General features: G+C 40.8%; 4 protein-coding genes across 5 annotated transcripts in view; 1 reads left to right on the top strand and 3 right to left on the bottom strand.

Annotated features, from left to right (window-relative positions):
* LOC108886452 (potassium voltage-gated channel subfamily B member 1) overlaps positions 1-5,115 on the bottom strand; it is a 39,004-nt gene extending 33,889 nt beyond the window's left edge. Inside the window, exons 1-2 of the mRNA XM_018681326.2 lie at positions 3,880-5,115; positions 2,393-3,058 (exon numbers count right to left, since the gene is read on the bottom strand). Of these exons, the coding sequence (XP_018536842.1) occupies positions 2,393-2,947 (555 nt within the window). The 5' untranslated portion in view covers positions 2,948-3,058; positions 3,880-5,115. The remainder of the gene's footprint in view (positions 1-2,392; positions 3,059-3,879) is intronic.
* Positions 5,116-5,219: 104 nt separating this feature from the next.
* On the bottom strand, positions 5,220-12,599 carry LOC127143127 (prostacyclin synthase). Its single transcript, XM_051074668.1, has 10 exons — positions 12,452-12,599; positions 11,488-11,611; positions 10,577-10,752; positions 9,926-10,069; positions 9,256-9,383; positions 8,428-8,609; positions 6,806-6,959; positions 6,251-6,432; positions 5,671-5,822; positions 5,220-5,530 (listed from the first exon to the last, which is right to left on the bottom strand). Exons 1-10 carry the CDS (start codon positions 12,517-12,519, stop codon positions 5,380-5,382), a joined length of 1,461 nt encoding a protein of 486 aa, XP_050930625.1. The 5' UTR covers positions 12,520-12,599; the 3' UTR covers positions 5,220-5,379.
* srgap3 (SLIT-ROBO Rho GTPase activating protein 3) overlaps positions 8,517-21,087 on the top strand; it is a 73,869-nt gene continuing 61,298 nt past the window's right edge. The window contains exon 1 of the mRNA XM_018681322.2: positions 8,517-8,637. The gene's annotated coding sequence lies outside the window, so the exon portion shown is untranslated. The remainder of the gene's footprint in view (positions 8,638-21,087) is intronic.
* On the bottom strand, positions 13,353-20,992 carry thumpd3 (THUMP domain containing 3). Of its 2 annotated transcripts, none has more exons than XM_018681327.1 (10): positions 20,927-20,992; positions 20,184-20,525; positions 19,944-20,021; positions 19,433-19,861; positions 18,870-19,000; positions 16,840-16,909; positions 16,166-16,281; positions 15,951-16,055; positions 15,547-15,670; positions 13,353-13,895 (listed from the first exon to the last, which is right to left on the bottom strand). In XM_018681327.1, the coding sequence occupies exons 2-10, from the start codon at positions 20,430-20,432 to the stop codon at positions 13,704-13,706; spliced, it is 1,494 nt and encodes a 497-aa protein (XP_018536843.1). In that variant the 5' UTR covers positions 20,433-20,525; positions 20,927-20,992; the 3' UTR covers positions 13,353-13,703. The 2 variants fall into 2 exon arrangements, with proteins under 2 accessions (XP_018536843.1, XP_018536845.1); XM_018681329.2 differs by having other exon boundaries at positions 20,851-20,960.

The raw sequence follows: 21,087 nt of genomic DNA, 5'->3' as shown, positions 1-21,087 counted from the left end.
TATGTTAAGGTTTGAGCTACTCTCTGTGGATACCTAGGTTTTATAAGATGAAATAGGCTCGATTTTATTACTGCTATATGTTTGGATAGCAAGAGAAGGATGACGGCAGTATGTGTTTGTAAAAACAAAACACCAGTAGTCTAATTAAAATTTTAAACCAATGATTCATGAGAAATGCATGAAGAGCATCAAGAGCATTTTGTTATCTGCTAATCGCTTGGAAGAATAAGAGCTCAGTGGGGCTAAATATTAAAACAATCAATCAGATGCTGGAAAAAAATGGTCTGTAATGGAAAATTGTGTAATTGATATACACTGGCAAGAATAGAAGACCCAACATTGAGCCTTGAGGAATCCCCTTATCAATTTTAAGGGGGGTAGATTGAACACTATGGCAGCTTACCAAATTAAAAACTAGGCTGTGGTTTGCAGTTGTTTATTATATAAATTTAAGAATTATTTTAAAAAGAGACTGACTAATATTATGTTCTTCCCCTGTATCAGTGAACACTACATATTTGCTGCTCATTTAAGGAGATGGATCAAGGAAAGCTCCCCCTGCCTGGGTTAGAGGATCTTGACTGTATCACATTCTTACATTTTGTTGCCAAACAGACATTGAAATAATGATTAATAGCTTCAGCTACACTTGTTTTCTTGGAAATTGGAGAAGTTTCATAGATGAACTGGCTTTATGTAGTTTGACTTTAAGAATGGGTAAAAGATGTTGCTTTCTTGTTAATCCAACACACTGGTTCCTCTGATGCCAGAATGTCAGCATGAATACCAAAGGACCTGGTGTTAGATGATGCTCCATCTGTGGTTAATGGTCTCAAAGAGCTCAAGAGAGTCAGTGTCTTAAATTGAGTATGTCTTTAAGACAATGTGATTGAATACTTAAGAAAAATAATTAAGAGCCTCTGTAATTCAAGGTCAGTGATGGAGCAGGTTCCTTGAATAGATGAGTTGAATAAATTATGAAGGAACCCCTGTTTGAAATTTCTTTGAGTTATGAATGAACCGTGGTATCTTTTGTTTCTGGAATAATTAGCATGTTATTCCATAGAGAAGGTCTTGTGTCATTCCAACATACCAGACACCTGCTCATACGAATGTGACATCTTCAGGCATTTTGATCTGTGATACACCAGTGACACAGCTACATCAAACCTTGATATAATTTGTTGAACTTTTTCACTCTCCCTGGTAAATGTAGAGTGTCTGAAAAAGCCAACATCTCTTTATATGCCGACTCCCCCAAACAGTTGCTTTATTGATAATACGTAGTTGGGTAGAGATTTAACATTTAAATTGAATATTGACCCAGTCACATCTTTTCCAAAGTTAGTTCACTTGAGAGTCCTGTTAACATGACTATATCCATTGATCCAGCAAAGTGAAGTACTCTTGTTCCTGCAGTGTGAGCTATGAGCCTGTTAATGAGCTGGATGATTGAATACTCCACTGGAAATGAGGCAGGAGTGGCTAATGAAGCCAAGAGGTGGGGAGGGGGTGGAGGGGTTGGTGGGGTTATTAGACAGTCTAAAAATATATGCATGAGCTGGAAGGTTTCTTTCAATCCTGACATGGATTTAATTCTAACAATGAGTGTCACTCTTCTCGTCCTCTCTGGTGAAAAGCAAACATTCAATAATTATCCCAGGAGACTTGCATGCAGACAATGCTGGCGTGGGAACAAGTATCTGACTGAAACCAATAAAGGGAGACAATGAAGGCTGTTATGTATTCATCTAAAAAAGTAACAACAACAATTACAACAACCAAAAATAAAGGTTTTAATTGACTCTCCAGAAATACAGAGCCTGAGTCTTTTCTTCTTGGGAAGGCAACACCTAGTTAAGATTATTGAATTAAGTGGAGTAATAAAATTTGTTTCCAAAGTCTTTTCAGTACGCACTGATGAATAAGCAAAACTTTGCAGAAAGCTTTGATATTCACCTCTGGGTACAACAACATCTCTCTGTCTATCTCTCATTCCTTCTCCCCCCTCCCTCCCTGTACTCCAGCTGCTGTAAGTGACAGATTAAAAGCACTGGTTCAGGTTAAAAGAAAGTCAGACATCAGATCAAGCCAGTCTCAAAGAAAGATTTGTGCTTGCCTCTGGATGTTAAACTGAATTTCTCATGCTCTAGTTTTTTTCATTGTTGTTGTTTTCATCTCTAATTATTTTCTAAATTTAAACTGCATTCATTAGAACCCCCATACTCAGCAACCTGCTTCCCACTGCTTGCTAGAGAAATCATTATTTAAAACTTAAGTAATAGAGGCCTGTTGGCTGTATGCCAATGCTGCCCTCTCTCAGATTACCTACTACTTTCACTTGATCTGCCCTGGCAGTGTGGCAATGGTGAAATGCTGAGTTTGACACTACCTTAGCAGCAAATGATGAGCTTGGCTTCTCCAAGAGGTCCCAGAGTTTCTTCCTCTTTTCGGAGCAGCATGTGGTGGTAAACTCCTCTCCTTCCCTCTCCCTCATGTTCTCGGCCTCTCTTTTGAGCTCTTCGTTCATCTGCTCCTTTTTCTGGTGATACCTGGCCTGGCAGCAGGACTCCAGGTAGATCTCGTCGATGCCCCAGAAGTCCAGCTCTTGGCTGAAAGACAGAGCGCACATCTCCTCCATCATGTGCAACTTTCCGGTGCGGTAGAAGTTGAGGATGGAGGTGAAGGCGCCGGGGTGTCTGTCGAAAAAGTACTCGTTGTTATCCAGGCTGTAGTCGTCGCATATCTCCATGATAGAGTCGTGGGTGTTGCAGTCTCTCAGTTTGCCCAGTCTCGTGCGGGGCAGTCTGTCCAGCGTCCTCCACAGGACTTCGTGGAGAAGGCCCCCGACGTTAAGTCTCACACGGCGGGTGTGGGTCTTGCTCCGGATGATGTCCATCGTGTCCGGCGGCAGCGAGGTGGCCGCCCGCAACCCCGTTTTGATCATCTTCGCTCAAGTCACTCAGTCACTTGAAAAGACTGGAAGATACAGCCTGGCAGATTAAGAAGACATGGTCCTGTAGGTGACCGCATCAGGGTCCCTCCTCCTTTCCTGTTGCTGTAATAAAAGAAAAGAGAAATTATTTAGACGTTGTCAGAGCAGCCACGGCCGGTGTCCTACAGTAGCAATGTCAGGTGGTTTATCCACTCATCAGAGAACCAAATAGATATTTTAATCAGCTTTAAGAGGCACAGCCGCTTTTCTTGCTGACAAGGGTGAGAGGCGGGCCAATGATAAACTGGACTCCACTTGTGAGCGCTGTCCGGTGCTGAAACGCCTGTCTGTCACTCCGCAGACCGGCGTTTGTCGCTGTCCACGGACTCTGGTGCTGAAACGTCTCAGCTCGCGTGGGACAGCGATCAATTCCGATTCAAACGCAGCGTAACTTGTGGATGACAAATGCTGAATGCGTTGCGGAGCTGTTCTTTAGAGGGATATTAAGCTGGACTTTTACTAACACCGATTGTCAACTTTGATTAAGAGCCCATAACACATTATATCACCCGCTGAGAACAGGCTGTAGATCAGCCTTACAAGTTCATGGTGGTGTTATTTGCCTACTTTTACATAATCATGAGGAACAATTACGATGATATATAAAGTTAATTTTAGCTGACACACATGCCATAATAACTACATTAGTTTTGCGCATAAGTGAGTCATGCAACAGAAATACATTTTGGGAATATAAATATATATAGTTGAATATCTACAGTAGCTGACAGCAGTCAGTAGTGTAGTGTTGTCCAGATACGCCAAAAACACAGGACAGAACATTTCCAAATGAAACCAAGTAGGCTGCAAAGCCATGTACCTTATAACAATGAAACCTGAAGCTAAAAATAGATTCAAACACAATAAAGAAATGTGATACATACGCATCTCCCGTATATCCCGATTCACCTCATGGAGGGACATCAGCAACGTTTCAAGAGTAAAAGCGTTAAAACTTGTTATTTCCGTCCAGGTCCGTCCAGGCGCTCTGCTGGGAGCTGATGGAGGCATCATGAGCTACCTACCGACATGTTGAAAAACATAACTGTGTTACTCAGACATCATCGTGCCCATTCTGCCCCGTCCACCCTTTCCCGGGGCGAATCAACAAGTAGACTCTCGAGAGTACCCGGGGATACTCTCGGTACCTCTCCTTCACCTGCTCTCAGTGTGAGTGCGTGCGTGCTGGCCGGCGCCTGTGACTGTGAACGGGATCCTGCAGGGGCTGATTTCAGTGAGGCTCCTCCAGCGGCGCAGCCTGTGTGAGTTTAACCCTCACAGAGCCAGCAAGCCAATGCCCAGTGCATCTACATTATATTTCTGCTTTGTGCAGCAGTGTAAGTGGCCAGAAAACAGCATATGAACAATTCGCATCCTTGGCCAGAACTGGGTAGTTTATACAGGCTTACAAATATCTTGGCTGAACGGTGACTGTGCACCAATTTTAGGTATTATTATACATAATTTTAAGTAAGGCCACTAAACACACCATATGTCTCAAAAGGAATAGGGGATTAAAGAAAGTATGAAGATGCTCTACACAGTCATCTCTCTACAAATGGCAGACATGCTGTAAGTCCTCCCAGGAATATTCTAGTGATCCTGAATGGGGAGCCTGTGAATGCTTACTAAACTGGGAAAGGAAGTCTGTCATTCAGGGTCAGTGGAAAATGTACTTATTAATCCATACCATAGGACCAAACAGCAACCAAGGCCACATTTACTGGGGCCTAAGGGGTCTGGCTTTGTCCATGATTGTGCCTTAACTGTGATATGTATCTTTTAATCGTAACGTCATTCATGGCTCAAACACAGTGTGAACCAACAGAAATGCTAAAATGTGAGCACAAATACAAGTAAGTTGTTTGTTGTTCCTTCAAAAAACCTCAACAGCGCCTCACAATCTGAGGTCTATGCTGCTCCTGCTAGTAAGACATAGAAATCTAAACTTTCCACTCAGCTTCACTCTGCAAACAGCAGGCGTGTGTCAGTGTGACAGATGCATGGCCGACACTGTTTACAGTACAGGCAGTCCCCTCATTACGCTCCTGCTCTGTATTTAACATACAGATCCATGCTTTGGGGCTAAAAAAAAGAGACATTGCTACTCACATTCAGTGTCTTATTATTATAGTTTTACTTGTTAAAACAATAATGTGGGTTGCTCAACAAATGTGTGTACCTGTAATGGACTCGATCCAATTATTACACCGACAAGACAAGATTATACACAATGTATTATTTACATTTATTGATAAATAACAAAATAATTATGTACAGTATTATATAAATATGGAATATAAAAGTACAAAGGGCATATTGACAGTAATGTGCATGTGCTGAAATGTACATAAATGATGTGTGTTTTGTTTGTTGTTAAAGTCCTAGTGTGTATTCCTCGGTTTATATCGGACAGGCAAGTCCCCCTCTGGTTGTAGCATCCCAAATCCATAACGACTGGCATTTACCTCCGGCAGCTGAGCATTTGGCTCACACAGCTCCAAATCGTAGTTAGTCAACACCATGTAAACAAACCTGAAGAGTAAACACAGATGAAGCACAAAATTAGCACACTCAAGCACAGCTAAAAACGAACAAACTCCTCCACTGTGGAACACTTTGAGATCTTAACCGATAGTAAAAGTTATGCGGTGGGTTAATTCTGGGACACTCACTGTCTGATGGTATCGATGGCAAACTGCTTTCCCACACAGCCATTGGTCCCTGCGCCCCACGGCATGGTGTAATATTTCAGCCGCCTTCCCCCTTTATAAAAATCTTTCTTCGCTGATCCATCTTCATTCAGGAAGCGGTTGTACTTGTACTTCTGGAAAGGAAACACATTTTTTTGGCAGGAGACATTAGATACAATCAGAAATGACAGATTTATCTACATTTAAAAAAAATCCATTAATTGTACAAATTTATGTCTGTTAGTTTGTCTAATTTCTGGTGGACAGCTTTTATCTCAAGCAGCCTTGCAACGTCCTTCCCACGCCTATTAGCTGTGCTTCTGTTCCTGTACTTGGCTAATCCCTCAATGGTCCACAGCTCTGGGTTTGACCTCTCACTGGGTAATACAGGGTCATCTTTGCGTAGGCGTTGATTCCACCTTATATAAACAACTGCAGATGCTAATTACACTTAAGTCTAAGACAATTACTACTATTCCTGTTGGCAGGACAGGAAGGTTTTGACGGGGCGGAGAGGCTGGAAACGCAAAAGCTATTACTTTAACAAGATGGTGCAACAAACCTGTGGCTCGTTGTAAATCTCGGGATCCATCTGAGGGCTGATGAAGGGGAACAAACACACCCTGTCTCCTTTTCTTAGCAGGTACTCTTGGCCATCAGCCATGTGGAGGATCTTTTCCTGGACCACCTCTCTGGTGATGAAGGGGGCAGCAGTGAGTCTCAGTGCCTCTTCCAAAGCACTGTCTGGGAAGGGGAAAAAATATAAACTCTTAACAAGTGCAAAAGAGTAGCAGCATTTTTGTTCACAAATATTTCAGCAGTATTCTCTATTCTCTACTCTTTGTAGATTTTTATATATAATGTTGTTTATTTACTGTACAATATGATTTATCAACACATAATCTTTTGATGAATTTTTGTATTTTCTTATTTGTCTCATCTATACTTTTCTCTCTCTCATCAAGGTCTTTCTAAGCTGTATCACAGTCTCTCAAATGTAGTTATTTTACACTAATTTGTGACCTGTATACTATATATTTGCATACTGAATAAGTATTTAATGTCATCCTGTAGATTACAGTGCATGTTATTAAATAAGCTGGAATCAAGCCCTCACCAAACACAGGCGTGTTCACAGTTCTGTCCATGAGAGGCATCTCTGAGGTCTCCATCTGTGAGATTCGGCTGAATTCCCTCTTCACTGCCGTCAGGGCTTCAGGATTTGTCAACAAGAAGCCCAACAGCCAAAATGCAGCAGGACCAACATTACCCTGGAAACAAACAAAGACTCACATGAGCACAGTGATAAGGTTGGCTCTCACACTCTGGCGTTGCATAGTGACAGTGCAGGTGGTTATTTGGTAACAGCAAATAAGAACATCACATGACGTCCATAGTATTCATTGTTTGTCTTTTGTTAGAGCAGCGACAAAGCACAAATTTCAATTAAAGTTCAGTTCAATTAAATCAAAAAGCCTAATGACTCTGTAGTGCTGATGAGATAAAAAAAAAAAAAAAACGGCTTCCTTTCATGTGTTTGGGATGAGCAGAGCCATGATCTGGATAGTTTCACTGCTGGCAAAGCACAGCGCAGTAATGGTTTACTTAAAAAGGAAAGCCATTGGAAACCTGAGGTCCCCCACCATCTGCCTGCATCCAAGGGCAGGACATTGAAGCTATTCAGCTTTATGGCAAACCATAGTGTTGTCTGCCAGGAGCACAAACATAAAATAGTGAACACTATGGAAACATAACATAGGGAATAAATTACTTTGAAATTGCCTCTTAAGTCACTGCAAAATGCACTACAAAGTGTAATTAATGATGATTTTACTGAACATAAACATTGCTGATGATAGAACTTGTGTATCCATTAAACAACGCCTCACAAGGACATGACATTAACCAGGCTTTTGGCAGATGTATCACAGGCCTCCTATCGACACAGAACTATACTGACTGTGATTACAAGATGTATGTTAATTTCTCTCACTAAAGTAAAGTTTTAAGGAAATTAGAAATGCGAGACAGACACAACTATAGGTTATGACTCAAAATGTCTGATTAATACCTCTGATGTAATAAACCCCTCCAGCAGGGCTGAAGGCAAGACTGTATGAGTCAGGGCTGCATATGTGAGTAAGATTCAGTGTTCAAAAAAAGTCATGACCAGCTCCAATCTCATTCAAGACCCAAAACTAACAAACCCAGTAACTTCCTTTTCCTTTTTTTTTGTCTTGCAGGAGTAAAAATAACTATTGATTTTTCCGAGATGGGAAGAGATGCAGGGAGGTGAGTGAGTATGCACACAATGCTGCATAACTGGAACTTTAAACATACATCAAACTTAACCCTAACCCTAAGTCCAACATCATTAAAAAGTTGTCTCACCACTGACACTGTGCTCAATTATTGTGCAGTTCTCTACTTTTTAATCCTGAACCCCCTCTATGGCTTGCCCACTCAGATGCAGGCTAACTTCTCTGGAAGCAGAGGTGAACAGCACACTCATGTGCCACCCAAGAGTATTGCACCACTACTATATCCTTGTATATATCGTCGTCTCTTTGAATCCAAGCCTCCTTGGAGACGTGGGACAAAAACAACATCAAGGACACGCCGTGGCACCAGGTTCATCTGACTGACCTGACAACTTGTCTAATCTCTAGATGTGATCACCAAATGACATACAATGCTTTGTTCATACAGAATGCCTTTCCTCTGATGTGTATAACTCACCTGTGTGGCCCAGAGTTGCATCAGAACAGCCTTCCTCTGCGTGTCCTCATCGGCCCCCTCCTCTTGTAAGAGCCGCCTGTAGCCGTGAAGCCAGGGGCTCGACCCCGAGTCCCCAGTCAGACCCGCTGGAGTCAAAAGCTCCCACAACCTCTGCCGAACGCTCTGGGCCGTCCTCTTCTCCTCTGTCACACATCAGACAGACATTACAAGGTGAGTGAGTGAGTCACAGGTAAGACATAAACCGTTACCCTGAATGTGAATGCCAGTGAGTGAACACGGCAGATATGTAAACAGATATTACTGCGCGCAAGAGACAAGTAGAGGAACAATATTTCAGGTATGACAGGCATAAGAGGAGGTGTGCAGTAACATTTAAGGCAGGTGAGGCTTTCGTGTAGAGTATGGGTGGAGCGGATGCAGTTATAAACAATGATACACAAATAGAGATGAGGCCTGGGGGTATGTTGTGAAAGCAAGGTGAGCTACAAGTACAAGTTAGATCACAGTCTGGAGAAGGCCAGGATGATCGACTGTGAGTCGGAAAAAGTCCCTTAAAAAACACAAACACACTCCTAGACACTATGTAAGCAAGGTGAGTGAGTGAAACTCACCATGGTAACCACAAAACAAATCTACAGGAAAAGTCATTAGTGATGTCAGATCTCATTTGCTGAGACACAGTGACAAACGTAAACAGTGAGGCACAGACAATAGTGAATTTAGACAACTGAAGCTTCTGGTCACTTGATGAGGAACTTCAGAAGTCACAGAAAGTTTTGGATCCACAAATTTGTGTTATCAGCTGAGAGGTGTTTTCTGTGTCATTACCTGACTTTAGCATTCCCCTTGCCATTTTGGTTAAGAGCCCATCGAACTTCTTGTACTCCTCGTAGACACTCGAGGGATCTGAGCTGTTGTTGTTCTGTTCACCTCCAAACAGTGTCAGGTACCCCGCCCTGCAGAGAAAGGAGAGATTTTTGAAAAGTGTGGGAATGTGTAGGGACTCCTGGGTTTGTCTTGATGAAAAGATAACCAGCCCACACAGTTTTTCCATCTGAGAGCACACACATCACACGCGGGCGATCCCCTTTCAACCGGTATTTTTCCATCAGCCCATGCAGCATCTCCTCATGGTGGATGTCACCGCTTCACAATTGTCATACACAGTTTCACATTCCAAATAAGGTCTCTGCTTTGTTTATCAATGATACCTCTTATCGTGAGAGATGGCAACATTCTGATTCACATCCGCTCTGCCAAAATGGGTCGCGGGCTTGACCGGAAAGGTGACCCTCGAGCATGTGTGTGTATGTGTGTGAAAGAGCGCCCTGAAAGAGTCATCCTACATTTTTATAGCTGTGTTTACAAACAGAGGGACCTCAGGATTGACTGGTCTGTAAACTGTTTAGCTGGAGCCTTTTAACATGAATGCATGCCTCTTTTGACATAGTTAAAGAGTGTGTGTGGGTGTGTGTGGGAGGAGAAAGCTCTTTCTTACTTGAACAGTAAGCTGTAAGAGAAGTCGAACAGTCCGTCCTCTTTCCAGTCTTTCTGGTTCTTAGGCATCTTGGCTTTCAGCAAGGCCTGCAGGTGTCGGCCCACAGTGGTGTTCAGGGTGCCCAAATTCATTCCCATGAAGTACCTGGGGACAAAAAAGGTTAGAGAGGGGGACAGGAAGAAAAAGGTTAAGTGCTTTACCTAAGGAGGGAACACTGTAAATAATGTCGCACTGATTGTTGGTTTTAAAGCTCACTAGATGACTTAGTTGCTTCACCTATTGTCCCCATGGTAATTTAACTTAGGTGTGATATTTAGCAAATTTCTGGTGAAAGCTCAAAACTCTGATGCACCCTGAGAGAAGAAGTGTGCCCAAATATCAATGTTGCAAAAATAAAGAAGATCTGTGACCCAGTATCTCACCAGGAGATATTTTCACTTCTCCAAAACAGATAATGTGTAGGTAACATATGAGCAATAACAAAACAAGAAGCCCTGAGAATAGATTTCCAGAAAATGGGAAGGGAGTTCTATAAAAACTTGTGGGTGTATTTTCACAAACACATTCCGCTTTCATGTTTACAGAAAATGAAAATGAAAATATACAGGATGAGCTTTCAGTTTGGAGTATAATAAAGTTATGAGGACATACTTTTTCATCATGGCTTTTGCTTTGTCCTGATGATGATGCGGGAGCCGCAGGTTGAAGATCCTCTCCATGAGCACCTGTGCGTAGCGCGTAAAGTCCAGGGAATCTGAGTCGTTGATGACAGCATCGTACGAGTGAGGATCCAGCAGCACCGTCACATAACGTCCAGCAGCATGCACCTACAGAGCGTCGGTTCAGAGGTGTAATTGCATGAAATACAACACACTAAAACACAGATGCTCAGGATTTGTGTGTGTGTGTGTGTGTGTGTGTGTGTGCATAACAACAAAACATAACTGAAAGGACTGAAATTTTTGCTAAATCTTCTGAATGAACTCAGAATTTAACATCACATTTTACCAAAAAAACAAGACTGTATTTTGTTTACAGTTAAGTGAAAAGCATAGTGTATCCTGATGTTGCCCAATAGCATCCCCAACTTGCTAACTTGCTTGTTACGTGAATCTTATCACATTCTTAAAACATTTAAATCAGTTCTACAGGTAAAAGCAAACAGAAAATTCTACAGAAAATCTGATTTAAAATCCACTTCCTCTGTCACACATAACAAACAGCACTTCTTCTTTCACAAGTGTCTCTCTAAATTTAGCATCCAGACACGCAGTCAATATTATCTATTGTAAAACTGCATAAATTAGTTGATAAATTAAAACAAAGTTCGGTCTTGACTTTGGAATAATCACATCTCAAGGATCCATTTAGTGGCATTGACAGAAATCAGTTTTTGCCCAGGTTTTTATGGTGTTGTAAACATGTAAGGATTTTGAAGTTGAACTTTGAAACTAATTTGGAATATACACTTTAAGGTGCTTAGAAAAAGTAACATTTAAATATCTACAGAGGTGAGATTGCTTTGTCTAAACACACATCATTGTTGGGTTCCTTCTACTCACTGTGAAAATGTCGCCATGTTTCATCTTCATTCGATTCAAGAACTTGGCAGCATCTTTTCCAAATTCAAGTGCATGGCCTAACCATGGGATCACTCCTTTGTCCAGAGGAGGCTCACCCTTAGATCTAAAGGACAAAAATTACAACATAAAAGGTGAGACTGATTTTATGTATTATCAAATAAGTGAAATGGCATGTTGCTGCTTTAAAGAGGCTCATCAGTTGTTTCTCCTGACATGGCAGTGTTAAAGGTGGGGACATACAGTCCTGGACAGTTAACAAAGCAGTGATTCACATGCATGTTCTCTGTTGTTTGCCACTGTAAAACAACAATAGTATTAAGTCATCCAAGTTACTATCAGTGTACGCACAGTGCAGTCTGTGTTTGTATGAGCCCTTTATCATGTGATTATACTCACAAAGGTGCAGGTGCGCTTAACAATAATAGGGACTAACTAAAAGTGCATCATTGCATCACAGAATTTTTCGTTATTTTAATTGCCTCAGAGGAAAACAAAAAGCCTTAAGGTGTAAGGTGTGCATACAGGGAGAGTTCTAATTTTAACACTGTAGTAGTTAAACCACATTCCCTTGCTCTGTAGCAGGAGCAAGACGTTTAACTATAATCAAAATAAATAGTTTTCCTCAGGCTGAGTCTTGCGGGTCCTTTTATGATCACTACAATGTTGCTATTATCATTAATGATAAACTCCGTAGAAGTAGCTTCAAATTGATTTTAAACCTGTCATGAATTAGAATTGCCATCATGAAAAATAAACACACAGACAATAGAATACAAATATGACATTTAAAAAAGTAAGTAAGAGAGCAAGAATAAGTAGTTTCTCACCCTCTCTCTCTCTCTCTCTCTGTCTGTGTGAATGTGTGTGAAAACGTCCATCCTTCCAGACCATTTTTTTTTACAGTGTTGACATGAGTCAAACTCTAAATCAAATAGTAACTTACCTTGATCTGTGTGTGAGGATGAAATAAAGCAGAGCAGCTTGAACGAGTAGAAAAATGGTCCAGATCATCTCGCGTGTTTACGTTTCCCGCTCCTTAGAAACACTGGAGTATCCTCTGCTGTCACTTGGCTTTTATTGGATTTCCTCACCCCATTACGTCAGTGTTAAACACGCCGCCCGGCACATCTGCAGCTCCGCTCATTGTTTCGAAAACCTCCACCTTGTGTTGTCAGTGTGACGTCGTTGTTGAAAATCATGAGTAAACTCTGACTCTGCAACTTTGATTGGCACAAGGAAACAAAATTTTCCTTTATGGCATGTTTAACTGGATGTTGAGCGTCTCGTACTTATTCTCCTGAATGTACGCCAACAATAGGACTGTGTCTGAGCTTGATCGTCACCTGCAAGAGGCAGAAAAAACTTGGTGATTATATTACTCCGAATCCTCCAATTATTTTGTTGTCTGTAACTATTGTGTGTTTTTCTCTCCTGTCGCATTCTTGGTAAACAGTGGTTTTAAAAGTTTGGGAATATGGCTTTATGTGTTTGGGGATCAGCGAGTTGAGCCTTACTAACTGTAAAACTTCTCCTTCCTGCAAACGTTCACGTACTCCAAAGTATTTTACTGTAACTCACTCTGAGTCACTGAAACACGACATCTCAAATATGAGAGAATGAGAGAAACAGCATGTTTATTCTAATAGGGAGGGTAAAACACACTGACGCTGTGCGGCTTTCCCCTGTTTTCTTTTTTTTCCAGCAGCTCAATTATAAAATATTCCTGGAAAGGAATGAAAACATTTCTCAAGTACAGCTTCCTGTTGTACTCTGGATTAACCTCTCTGTAGTAAATCTGTCACTGAAAAACAACCATAAGAAAATGATGAATATTTACAATAACAGACATTTAACTTGAACCTTTATTAATCAGAACATATGGCAACGAGCAGTTCCAGTAGAGTGGGCACAGCAGATCTGAGTGGTGTAATGAAAGCTTCAGCAGGTTTTTGAACAGCAATATGACAAGTGAACTACCTCAGTCAAATACAGTGTGAGAACCATTAAACTGCTGCTGAACATGGAAACAGCATTTCTCTTTCCAGTTATAACTCTTTATCAAATGAAAAACACAAAAATGAACAGTCGAGCAGAAAGCCCAAATTAAGTAGAGAGTTGAATATCCAAAAATAATATAAATAATGACACTCCCTAGCATTCAGGTATAAATTCCAAACGTAAATGCAGGAGGTGAATTAAGAGAGCTCCTTGTCATCCTTGTCATCCCCCTGTGTATTAGCTGGTCCTCGTGATTCATAGACATCCTCAGGAGTTTGGCCAAACACAGCCCCGGTCCGCTTGAGGAGGTAGACTCCAGCATGTAAACCCCCGACATTGACCCAAACAGTGTGCTGCTTCCGCCACAGTCCTCCCATCCTCGAGATAGCCTGGAGACGACATAAATCTTGTCAGGGCAAACTAACAAACGAGACATTTGTTTTGTGTGGAGCAAGATCTCTGCTTAGACAAATACATCTGCCAAAAGTCTTTTTCCATGATGCAGTGACTGGGTCGAGTTACACCTGCAGCGCTCAAACTGCGGAGGGATTTTTTGGAGATAATTTCAGGATAAATTGATTCTGCACGCCAGCTTTTAAACAGAGGGACCACATCAGGTTGTTTAAACTTGATGGAGAGCTGCATAAACATTAAAAAACACTGAAATTTACAAATGGCCATTATAGGATTGTAGTTATAAATAAAGCCAACAACACTAGCTTTTTGCATTTCACAATAGAACACAACTTTGCTGTATAGTACTAATCATTTAAATTTGAGCAAATCTGGAAAAACCCATTGAGGTTAATAGTAAACCATGTAACTAAGGCAGACTTCAATTTCTGTGACCATGACCCCCATTTTTTTGAGTTTTCTAAGAATACTTTCCTAAAACATGGAATTTTAAAAAGCATGCATTTCAAATTATTTTTGTTGTTGTTTGTTCATTCACATTCATTCATTCACATTGTCTCATCAAAACTCATTACTATGCTCAGTCAGTCTGTTTTACCATATCATTGTATTACTAGCATTTTTAAATGCTGATGCAAACAACACCATCACCTCACTGACACCACAGATACATCTTCTGACACTGGCTAGCAGCATGGCTGTAGGGATGGCCATGTCAGCTGTTGTAACACAGGATGTTACACAATTTGGCATCAGCTATTCATCTGTTAAGATTGTGGCCAGCCCTGTTGGCATGTACAGATAGGTAAAAGGTGACTGTAAACCAACAGTTGGTGATGAGGCTTATGGGATGGTCACTGCTGGCTAGGAACTTCAAAACAGGGACTTCTTCATTTGAAAACATTATTTTTAGAATTACTTCCATAGCAACAGGTTGTATATTTGTACACACAGTGCAGTATGACTGTGACATACCTCCATCTCAAGCTCACTGAGCCATGGAAAAAGCAGAACCATTGATTTAAAAAAAAAAAAAAGGGGCGTCAATACAAACCAAACAAGCTGTAACCGCTTGGAACATGACACTTGTGCTGTCTATTGTTCTACTGTAAAAGGAACACGCGTCTGCGCCACGCCAATGACGAAGCAATACATTTTTTTTTTTACCACAATAACTATTATCATAACCTTGGCATAGGTAAAGAAGTTACACCTATCATTACTTTTTTCAATTCAAGAAACTTTTTCACAACCGCATCGCCATCGTGTTTCCTGTGTGTATACTGATGCACCCACTTACATGTCTCTGTGTAGTCTAACATAGCTTTAAGGGTTTATCGCTGGTCATGTCCCATTTGTTTATTGGTATTTTTTGCTGTGCTGTGGGAGACTGACTAGTTGTGTCCTTGTTAGGTAGCCTGTTATGTGCAGAGGCTGCCAACAAGTTTACATCCGCATAAACATTTGGATTACACGAACAACAGCTAGCATGAATCATTGTTGGGAAGACGGTGGCGGGACAGGACTTGTGCTGGAAATTTGCATGTCATAGTAGCTTACTTTCCTGGGAAAGAAACTGTAGTTTCTTTACCGTTATCTGCATGAGGAGATAAAAGGAATTAATACCTTGGAAAAGCATTTCTTATCCTGAGTCAATAGGACAGCCTTTCCCGAGCCTGGTCTACACACGCGGGCCATTTCTCTCAGGCAGGAAGGGTAAAGGTCCCAGTTCTTCTTTCTAGAACCCATTCTTTAAGAAAACAAAAGAAAGAATTAACGTCATGGTTGGTGTTCTTTACATTTTGTTATACTGCCGCCTTAATTAATATAAACGCATCACATTATAAGTGCACTGTTTAGTATTTATCATTTAAGAATACAAAAACAGCCAACAGCTGAAAACACCTAAAAGCACTGTGGTTATCATAGAGTCAGGTTAGACTATTAAAGTATTCAAAACACTGACTTATTCAGTTTAACATGAACATACTATCTAATCAACCATTTGCTGTAAACAACTGTTATAGTACCTCTTCCCAAAGGGCATGTCAGTGATGATAATGTCAATAGAGCTGGTCCTTATGGGTAAATTGCACAGATCCCACTGCACTGTGTCAATGGGCAATCCAGATACACTGTTTGAAAGGATCAAAAAAAGATCATAAAACATTCTGATGACCATCAGCTACACAAAGTTGCATATTAAAACTACTGCCATATGACATGTTGAGCTGTTCACTCTCACCTGCCCTTGTCTGCCCTCCTTTTCTGGATGTGACATACATTATTGACTGTGCGGTTAACCGCCATGTCATTGTTGTCACCGGCAATGTAGAATGAGCTGTTAAATTCGATGGCTCCCTGGAGAGGAAAAGCATTACACACTTAACCTGCGGTTTATATTTATTTAATGGTGATCTCAAAACCATCACTGAATAACTTTGCCTCCTCAAAGCACTCAGAAAGCCACATCTGATAATGAATATGTATCCAATACAGCAATCAGGGCATGGGTGGAGACTGTGTTGTGCATGGATATAAATGCATCAGAGCTTGGCATAATGCTGACGAATTGGCTGGTTCAAACCACTTGTTGAGTCAGATGATGTTTTTATTTTCTGATAGTGGCAAGTAATGGCCAGATATCAGTGAGTGTTTGATCCAAACATGCCAGATAACATACCAAAGAGATGAATGAGGAGTAAGCATATGTTTTCTTTTTTTTAAAACTACTGTGTGTGTTATTACTGGCTTCAAACAGCTTGTGGATCTGTTGCATGACACTGCATAGATAGTGAACAAATAACAAGTGCTTTAATATATATTTAATATATATATTCTTTATACTGTACATTTTCTTCTTCTAAGCAAAACTTGCAAGTATATTATTCAGTCAGGTCAGGTTAGGTTATGTCTCACCTCCAGTGGTATGGCTCCAGTCCCACACATTGGATCAAGTATTATATCAGATGCCTGAGGTTTACACAGCCTGTCAACAGAGTATGAATAAAGCATTAGTGTAACATATTTTACAAGTATATTAACTCATTTTATTCGTGGCAATATGTTATTCTTCTCCTCACAGGCCTCCAACATATTCCTCACCTGTGTCAACACAAAATCATTCTTGCGATGATGAAACATGCTGCTCTGTCAGACGCTGATCCTTCTGAATCTGAACACTTTCCCCTACAGATTTACGTGCCACATACATTTCTACTGTCCAGGCTTACGTTTTAAAAGCTCATGACTTCAGGACCAATTTTACATGGTTAGACTGTTTTTCAGCATTTCCAGCATACCTGACCTTTATTGCAAAGTCAGTAAGACATGACCATTAAGAGAAATCCTAACCTACAGCACTTTGCACCAGCAAAAACAGTTTTGGGTTTGGCCAGACTGCTGAGCACAAAGTAGTTCAGTTATTGAACAATAATGGCCTGCAGCAGTTCACATGACTTTCATCACCATTATTTGTATCTCATACATCTGTTGTTACGTCGTACATTACTGTGTATAAAATTACAGCAATAAGGATCTCTAAATGTTAAATACTTGAATTGTATCCAAGTGATATTCATAGCAGTAACCTTGGCACTGCATAACATTGTTATGATTTGTTTTTGTTTTGGATTATACACTGAAGGACTATTTGAAAAACAGAAAATGATGCTATTTGGAAATATTGCCTGCAGCAATACCTGATAACTAGGCTGTGTAGTTCATTACTACTGAAATTACATTTGGACCATGGGATGAGTAATACTGTACTTGAGTTAAGAATCTTTAGTAATGGAGCTGAATTTAATCTGTGAGTAAAACTTGTCTTCATTTGGCATCTGACCTGTAATTTTCAACCCCTACTTAACAGAAAAATACCAAGACAGAATCCTACATAAAGTGCACAGAGCTTCGCCTCTGTGAGAGAGGATAACTAAAACATTTAAAGAGACTGGAGTTTAAAACGAAAACATTAAAAACTACGTTTAACACATTCTTAATTTATGTGTGTATCTCCATGGAAAATGTTTGCTAACAGAGCATTTGTCTCTTTTGTAATGTCTTAATAATGTCTTAATAAACACTGAGGTGTGACAGAGAATAGTTTTTCTTGGCTACTGTGAAAATGGATACGCCTGTATTCAGAGAAGCAAGCCTACCTCACTGTCAAATTAGTCATGTCTAGTTTCTCAATTCTTGTCCAGAACGCACCAAAGTCAAATAAAATATTCATTTGCAAAAGATTGGTAAAATTGTACTTTTATTCTCTCTATAATTCGGCAAAACTTTGCTTTGTGTTACTATGAGGACAGACGTTAACTCATGGATTCTGAGTAACTTCTGAAGCACAGGTCAGGTTCCTGCCAGTAAGAATTTGGTGGGTGTGTGTCCCCTTTCCTTGTCTGTTTGCACCTGTCTGTTTGTGTGATTGGGAGTTGGCAAACAAACACATCTACTGTTAGTTGACAGTCTAATGTTGCAGCTTGGCAGTATTTTCGTAATCAACTCTTCCTCCTTCCTCTGTAACCTTGGTAGCTGTCCAAAGTAATGACACAGAAGTGTCATTTTGACTGTTGTTCAAAACTGAAAATGTTTTTGTGGCTGAAACTGGATACACCTGAACTACTATCAGTCTGACAATTAGAATTTTGGACTTACATATCAAATAATAATAAATAATAATATGGTATGTGTAGTATGTTATACTCTTATAAATTCCCTTGTATGTTCGAAAACAGAAGCAGACAGTTCTGCTGTTTACAGAACATATTCAGACATGTTCCACAAGAGCACAGTTGGTGGGTATGGTCCTCATTAAAAATAAAGACATCTGCTCTGACTTTTGCAGACATGAGCAGATGACAAATTTACATCACATGGCTCTTTGTGGCAATGTAGGTCATCAGCATCATATGGTGTACCAGCGGAAACAGCACTTAAAGAGTTACCTGAGCATGCCATAGCATAAGGTAGACCGCAGTGTAGTGGGTCCAAAGTGACTGATATTTCTCCTGTGAAGACTCTCCTCTGTGAGTGCGATGCCAATCACCACCTCTTCATTGTGTATGTTTAGTAAAACCTACAATACAGGAACATGAGGGTACATGATTAGAGTTCAAGTATCAATGTAAGCTTGCACACAGTGGTATATTATATGGAACGTACAGGCACATAGCATCTATATAACAGCTAAACCAGAACTAAAACTTTTTTCTTTTTTTTTGTCTGTGCACAAATTGTGTTTTTATTTGTCAGGCCACAGGTTGTCCTTTTAACTTTAAAAAAACAAACACATCCACCCAACAGTTTTTGCTGTCACCTAATGGGAACAGCTTATCTCCTTGGAAAATGTTACAGATGAAAGTTGTTATTCTTTTGTCACACCTAAAACTAAACAATGGGTTGTGCATTAGATTATGCCTTCCAAATTTATCTGAGCACTCAAGAGTTTTTTTTGGCAAGTGCGATGGTATTCACTTTGTGTCAGTCCAGTCTGTACAGGCATGCCTACCTCTATGTCAAACTTTGTCATGTCTGCTTTCCACTGGAAGAATTCTTGTACAGCCCCACCAAAGTCTCTGGCTGCGTCATTAGAGGAAAAGCTATGTTTGTCCCCGGCCCTGTTGCACGTCACACGAAACTTGATGAGTTTGGCCCCGGGTGACGTCTCCTCTGCGTCCTGCGTGCAGGTCTCCGTGTCAGGTGTTTCCTCTGCCTTTTTCTGACCTTCAGCAGCTGACACTGCCTGAGATAGATCTTGATCCTCAGTGTCAGCGATGGCTGCATCACCAGCCTCACTGTTGGGTTTTACTTTAGCGCCATTCCCTCCTTTCCGGTGGCCCTTCTTCTTTTTTAGGGTGCCATTTAGTTTCCAGACCTCTAAGGCATTAGTCCAGGGGAGTTTGGCCGCAAGCTGCTGCAACTCCATTAACGTCTCCTCCTGCACAAAACACATTGTTGGCTAAGCTGTCAATAATGCACTTTATATCACCTACAACAGAATAAAGCTGGCTGTGAGTTACCTTTGATTCCTTGAACTGGTAATGATCGTATTCCTCAACCACGACAAACAGATTGTCCACAGACCTCAGAAGATGAACCTGCAGTGGGGAAATAAATAAACAGACAGACAGGCAGATTTATGGTGCAAAACTAATATCATTTATAATCAAAGCAAAGTCTTCTGTGTTTATAATGCTATATAAGAGTAGGCAAAATGTGGGGGAACTGGGGCACTCCACCAGCTTTGAGTCTCCTCTTACCTGGAAAAGCTTGTCAGTGGTTATTGGAAAGTATATACGACCACGATCTTTGCTAATCCGTGCATCGACCCCTATTTTCTCCTTGATCTCCTCTGCAGCAGTGTGTTCGAACCCTGTGGGCACAGTTGCTCCAATGGTGACAGTGATAAAGTCCCCACTGGTGGCATCAGTCTCAGCAGAGGAAGAAGAAAGCGCTGATCCCACTGTTTCAGGGCCCTGCTCTGCAGCTTCATCTCCCTGGGAGGACATGCTGTATCTGTGGGCTAACCCTCACTAGACACAGGTATAACTGAGTAATATGTGTGACAGCTGGTGCCAGGCTCAGTGTCTCATATGTAACACCTGGAGAAAGGGACACATTCAAACTGTCAGTACTTATATTTATATTCAGACATGGGAAATAATTTGCAAGGGAAGAGCTATTACAGTACACTACTGAGAGCTATCATGTTGCCAGAAGTTAGCATGAAACGCTGTTTATTTGTACATTGTGAATAAATACATATCATGTTATTGCTAGAGGAGTAAGACTTAGCTGGCTAACGTTAGCTTTGAGGAGCTAAAAAGTTGGTTACGGATAAGAAAAACAAGGAACCGTTAGCCACTGATACGGCATTTATATGAAACCACTGCCACATAATTATGTCTGTTTGAGTCATGAGCCCACCGGTTGAACTGTAGACGCTGATAACAATCTTAAAAGAGTCTAATGTGCTCAGTTTGCTAACTGGAGTTAGACCAACCTGTCAAACACGAGGCGACAACACGTTGTTTCCGTTCAGCAGCAAAAACACTGACACTTCCGGCCGACACCCTCCAGAATAAAAGCACATTACAATTATATTTATTTATTTTTCACATGAAGCAGTCGGATCCAATTTATATGCAAAGCTGAGTAACACCC

The sequence above is a fragment of the Lates calcarifer genome, linkage group LG12 (assembly GCF_001640805.2).
Source record: "Lates calcarifer isolate ASB-BC8 linkage group LG12, TLL_Latcal_v3, whole genome shotgun sequence".
NCBI classification, from domain to species: Eukaryota; Metazoa; Chordata; class Actinopteri; family Centropomidae; genus Lates; species Lates calcarifer.
This window is presented reverse-complemented; position numbering and strand designations above follow the sequence as displayed.

What these genes read in the sequence shown, in the direction of transcription:
- thumpd3 (XM_018681327.1), bottom strand. Translation starts at nt 20,432, where the DNA reads ATGTCCTCCCAGGGAGATGAAGCTGCAGAGCAGGGCCCTGAAACAGTG. An exon ending in ACCAGTTCAAGGAATCAAAG is followed by an intron (nt 19,862 to 19,943) that starts GTAACTCACAGC and finishes TGTTTTGTGCAG; the next exon opens with GAGGAGACGTTAATGGAGTT. An exon ending in TGACAAAGTTTGACATAGAG is followed by an intron (nt 19,001 to 19,432) that starts GTAGGCATGCCT and finishes CCTGTATTGTAG; the next exon opens with GTTTTACTAAACATACACAA.
- LOC127143127 (XM_051074668.1), bottom strand. Translation starts at nt 12,519, where the DNA reads ATGATCTGGACCATTTTTCTACTCGTTCAAGCTGCTCTGCTTTATTTC. An exon ending in TCTTACAGCTTACTGTTCAA is followed by an intron (nt 9,384 to 9,925) that starts GTAAGAAAGAGC and finishes CTTTCTCTGCAG; the next exon opens with GGCGGGGTACCTGACACTGT. An exon ending in AGATTTACAACGAGCCACAG is followed by an intron (nt 5,823 to 6,250) that starts GTTTGTTGCACC and finishes TTTCCTTTCCAG; the next exon opens with AAGTACAAGTACAACCGCTT.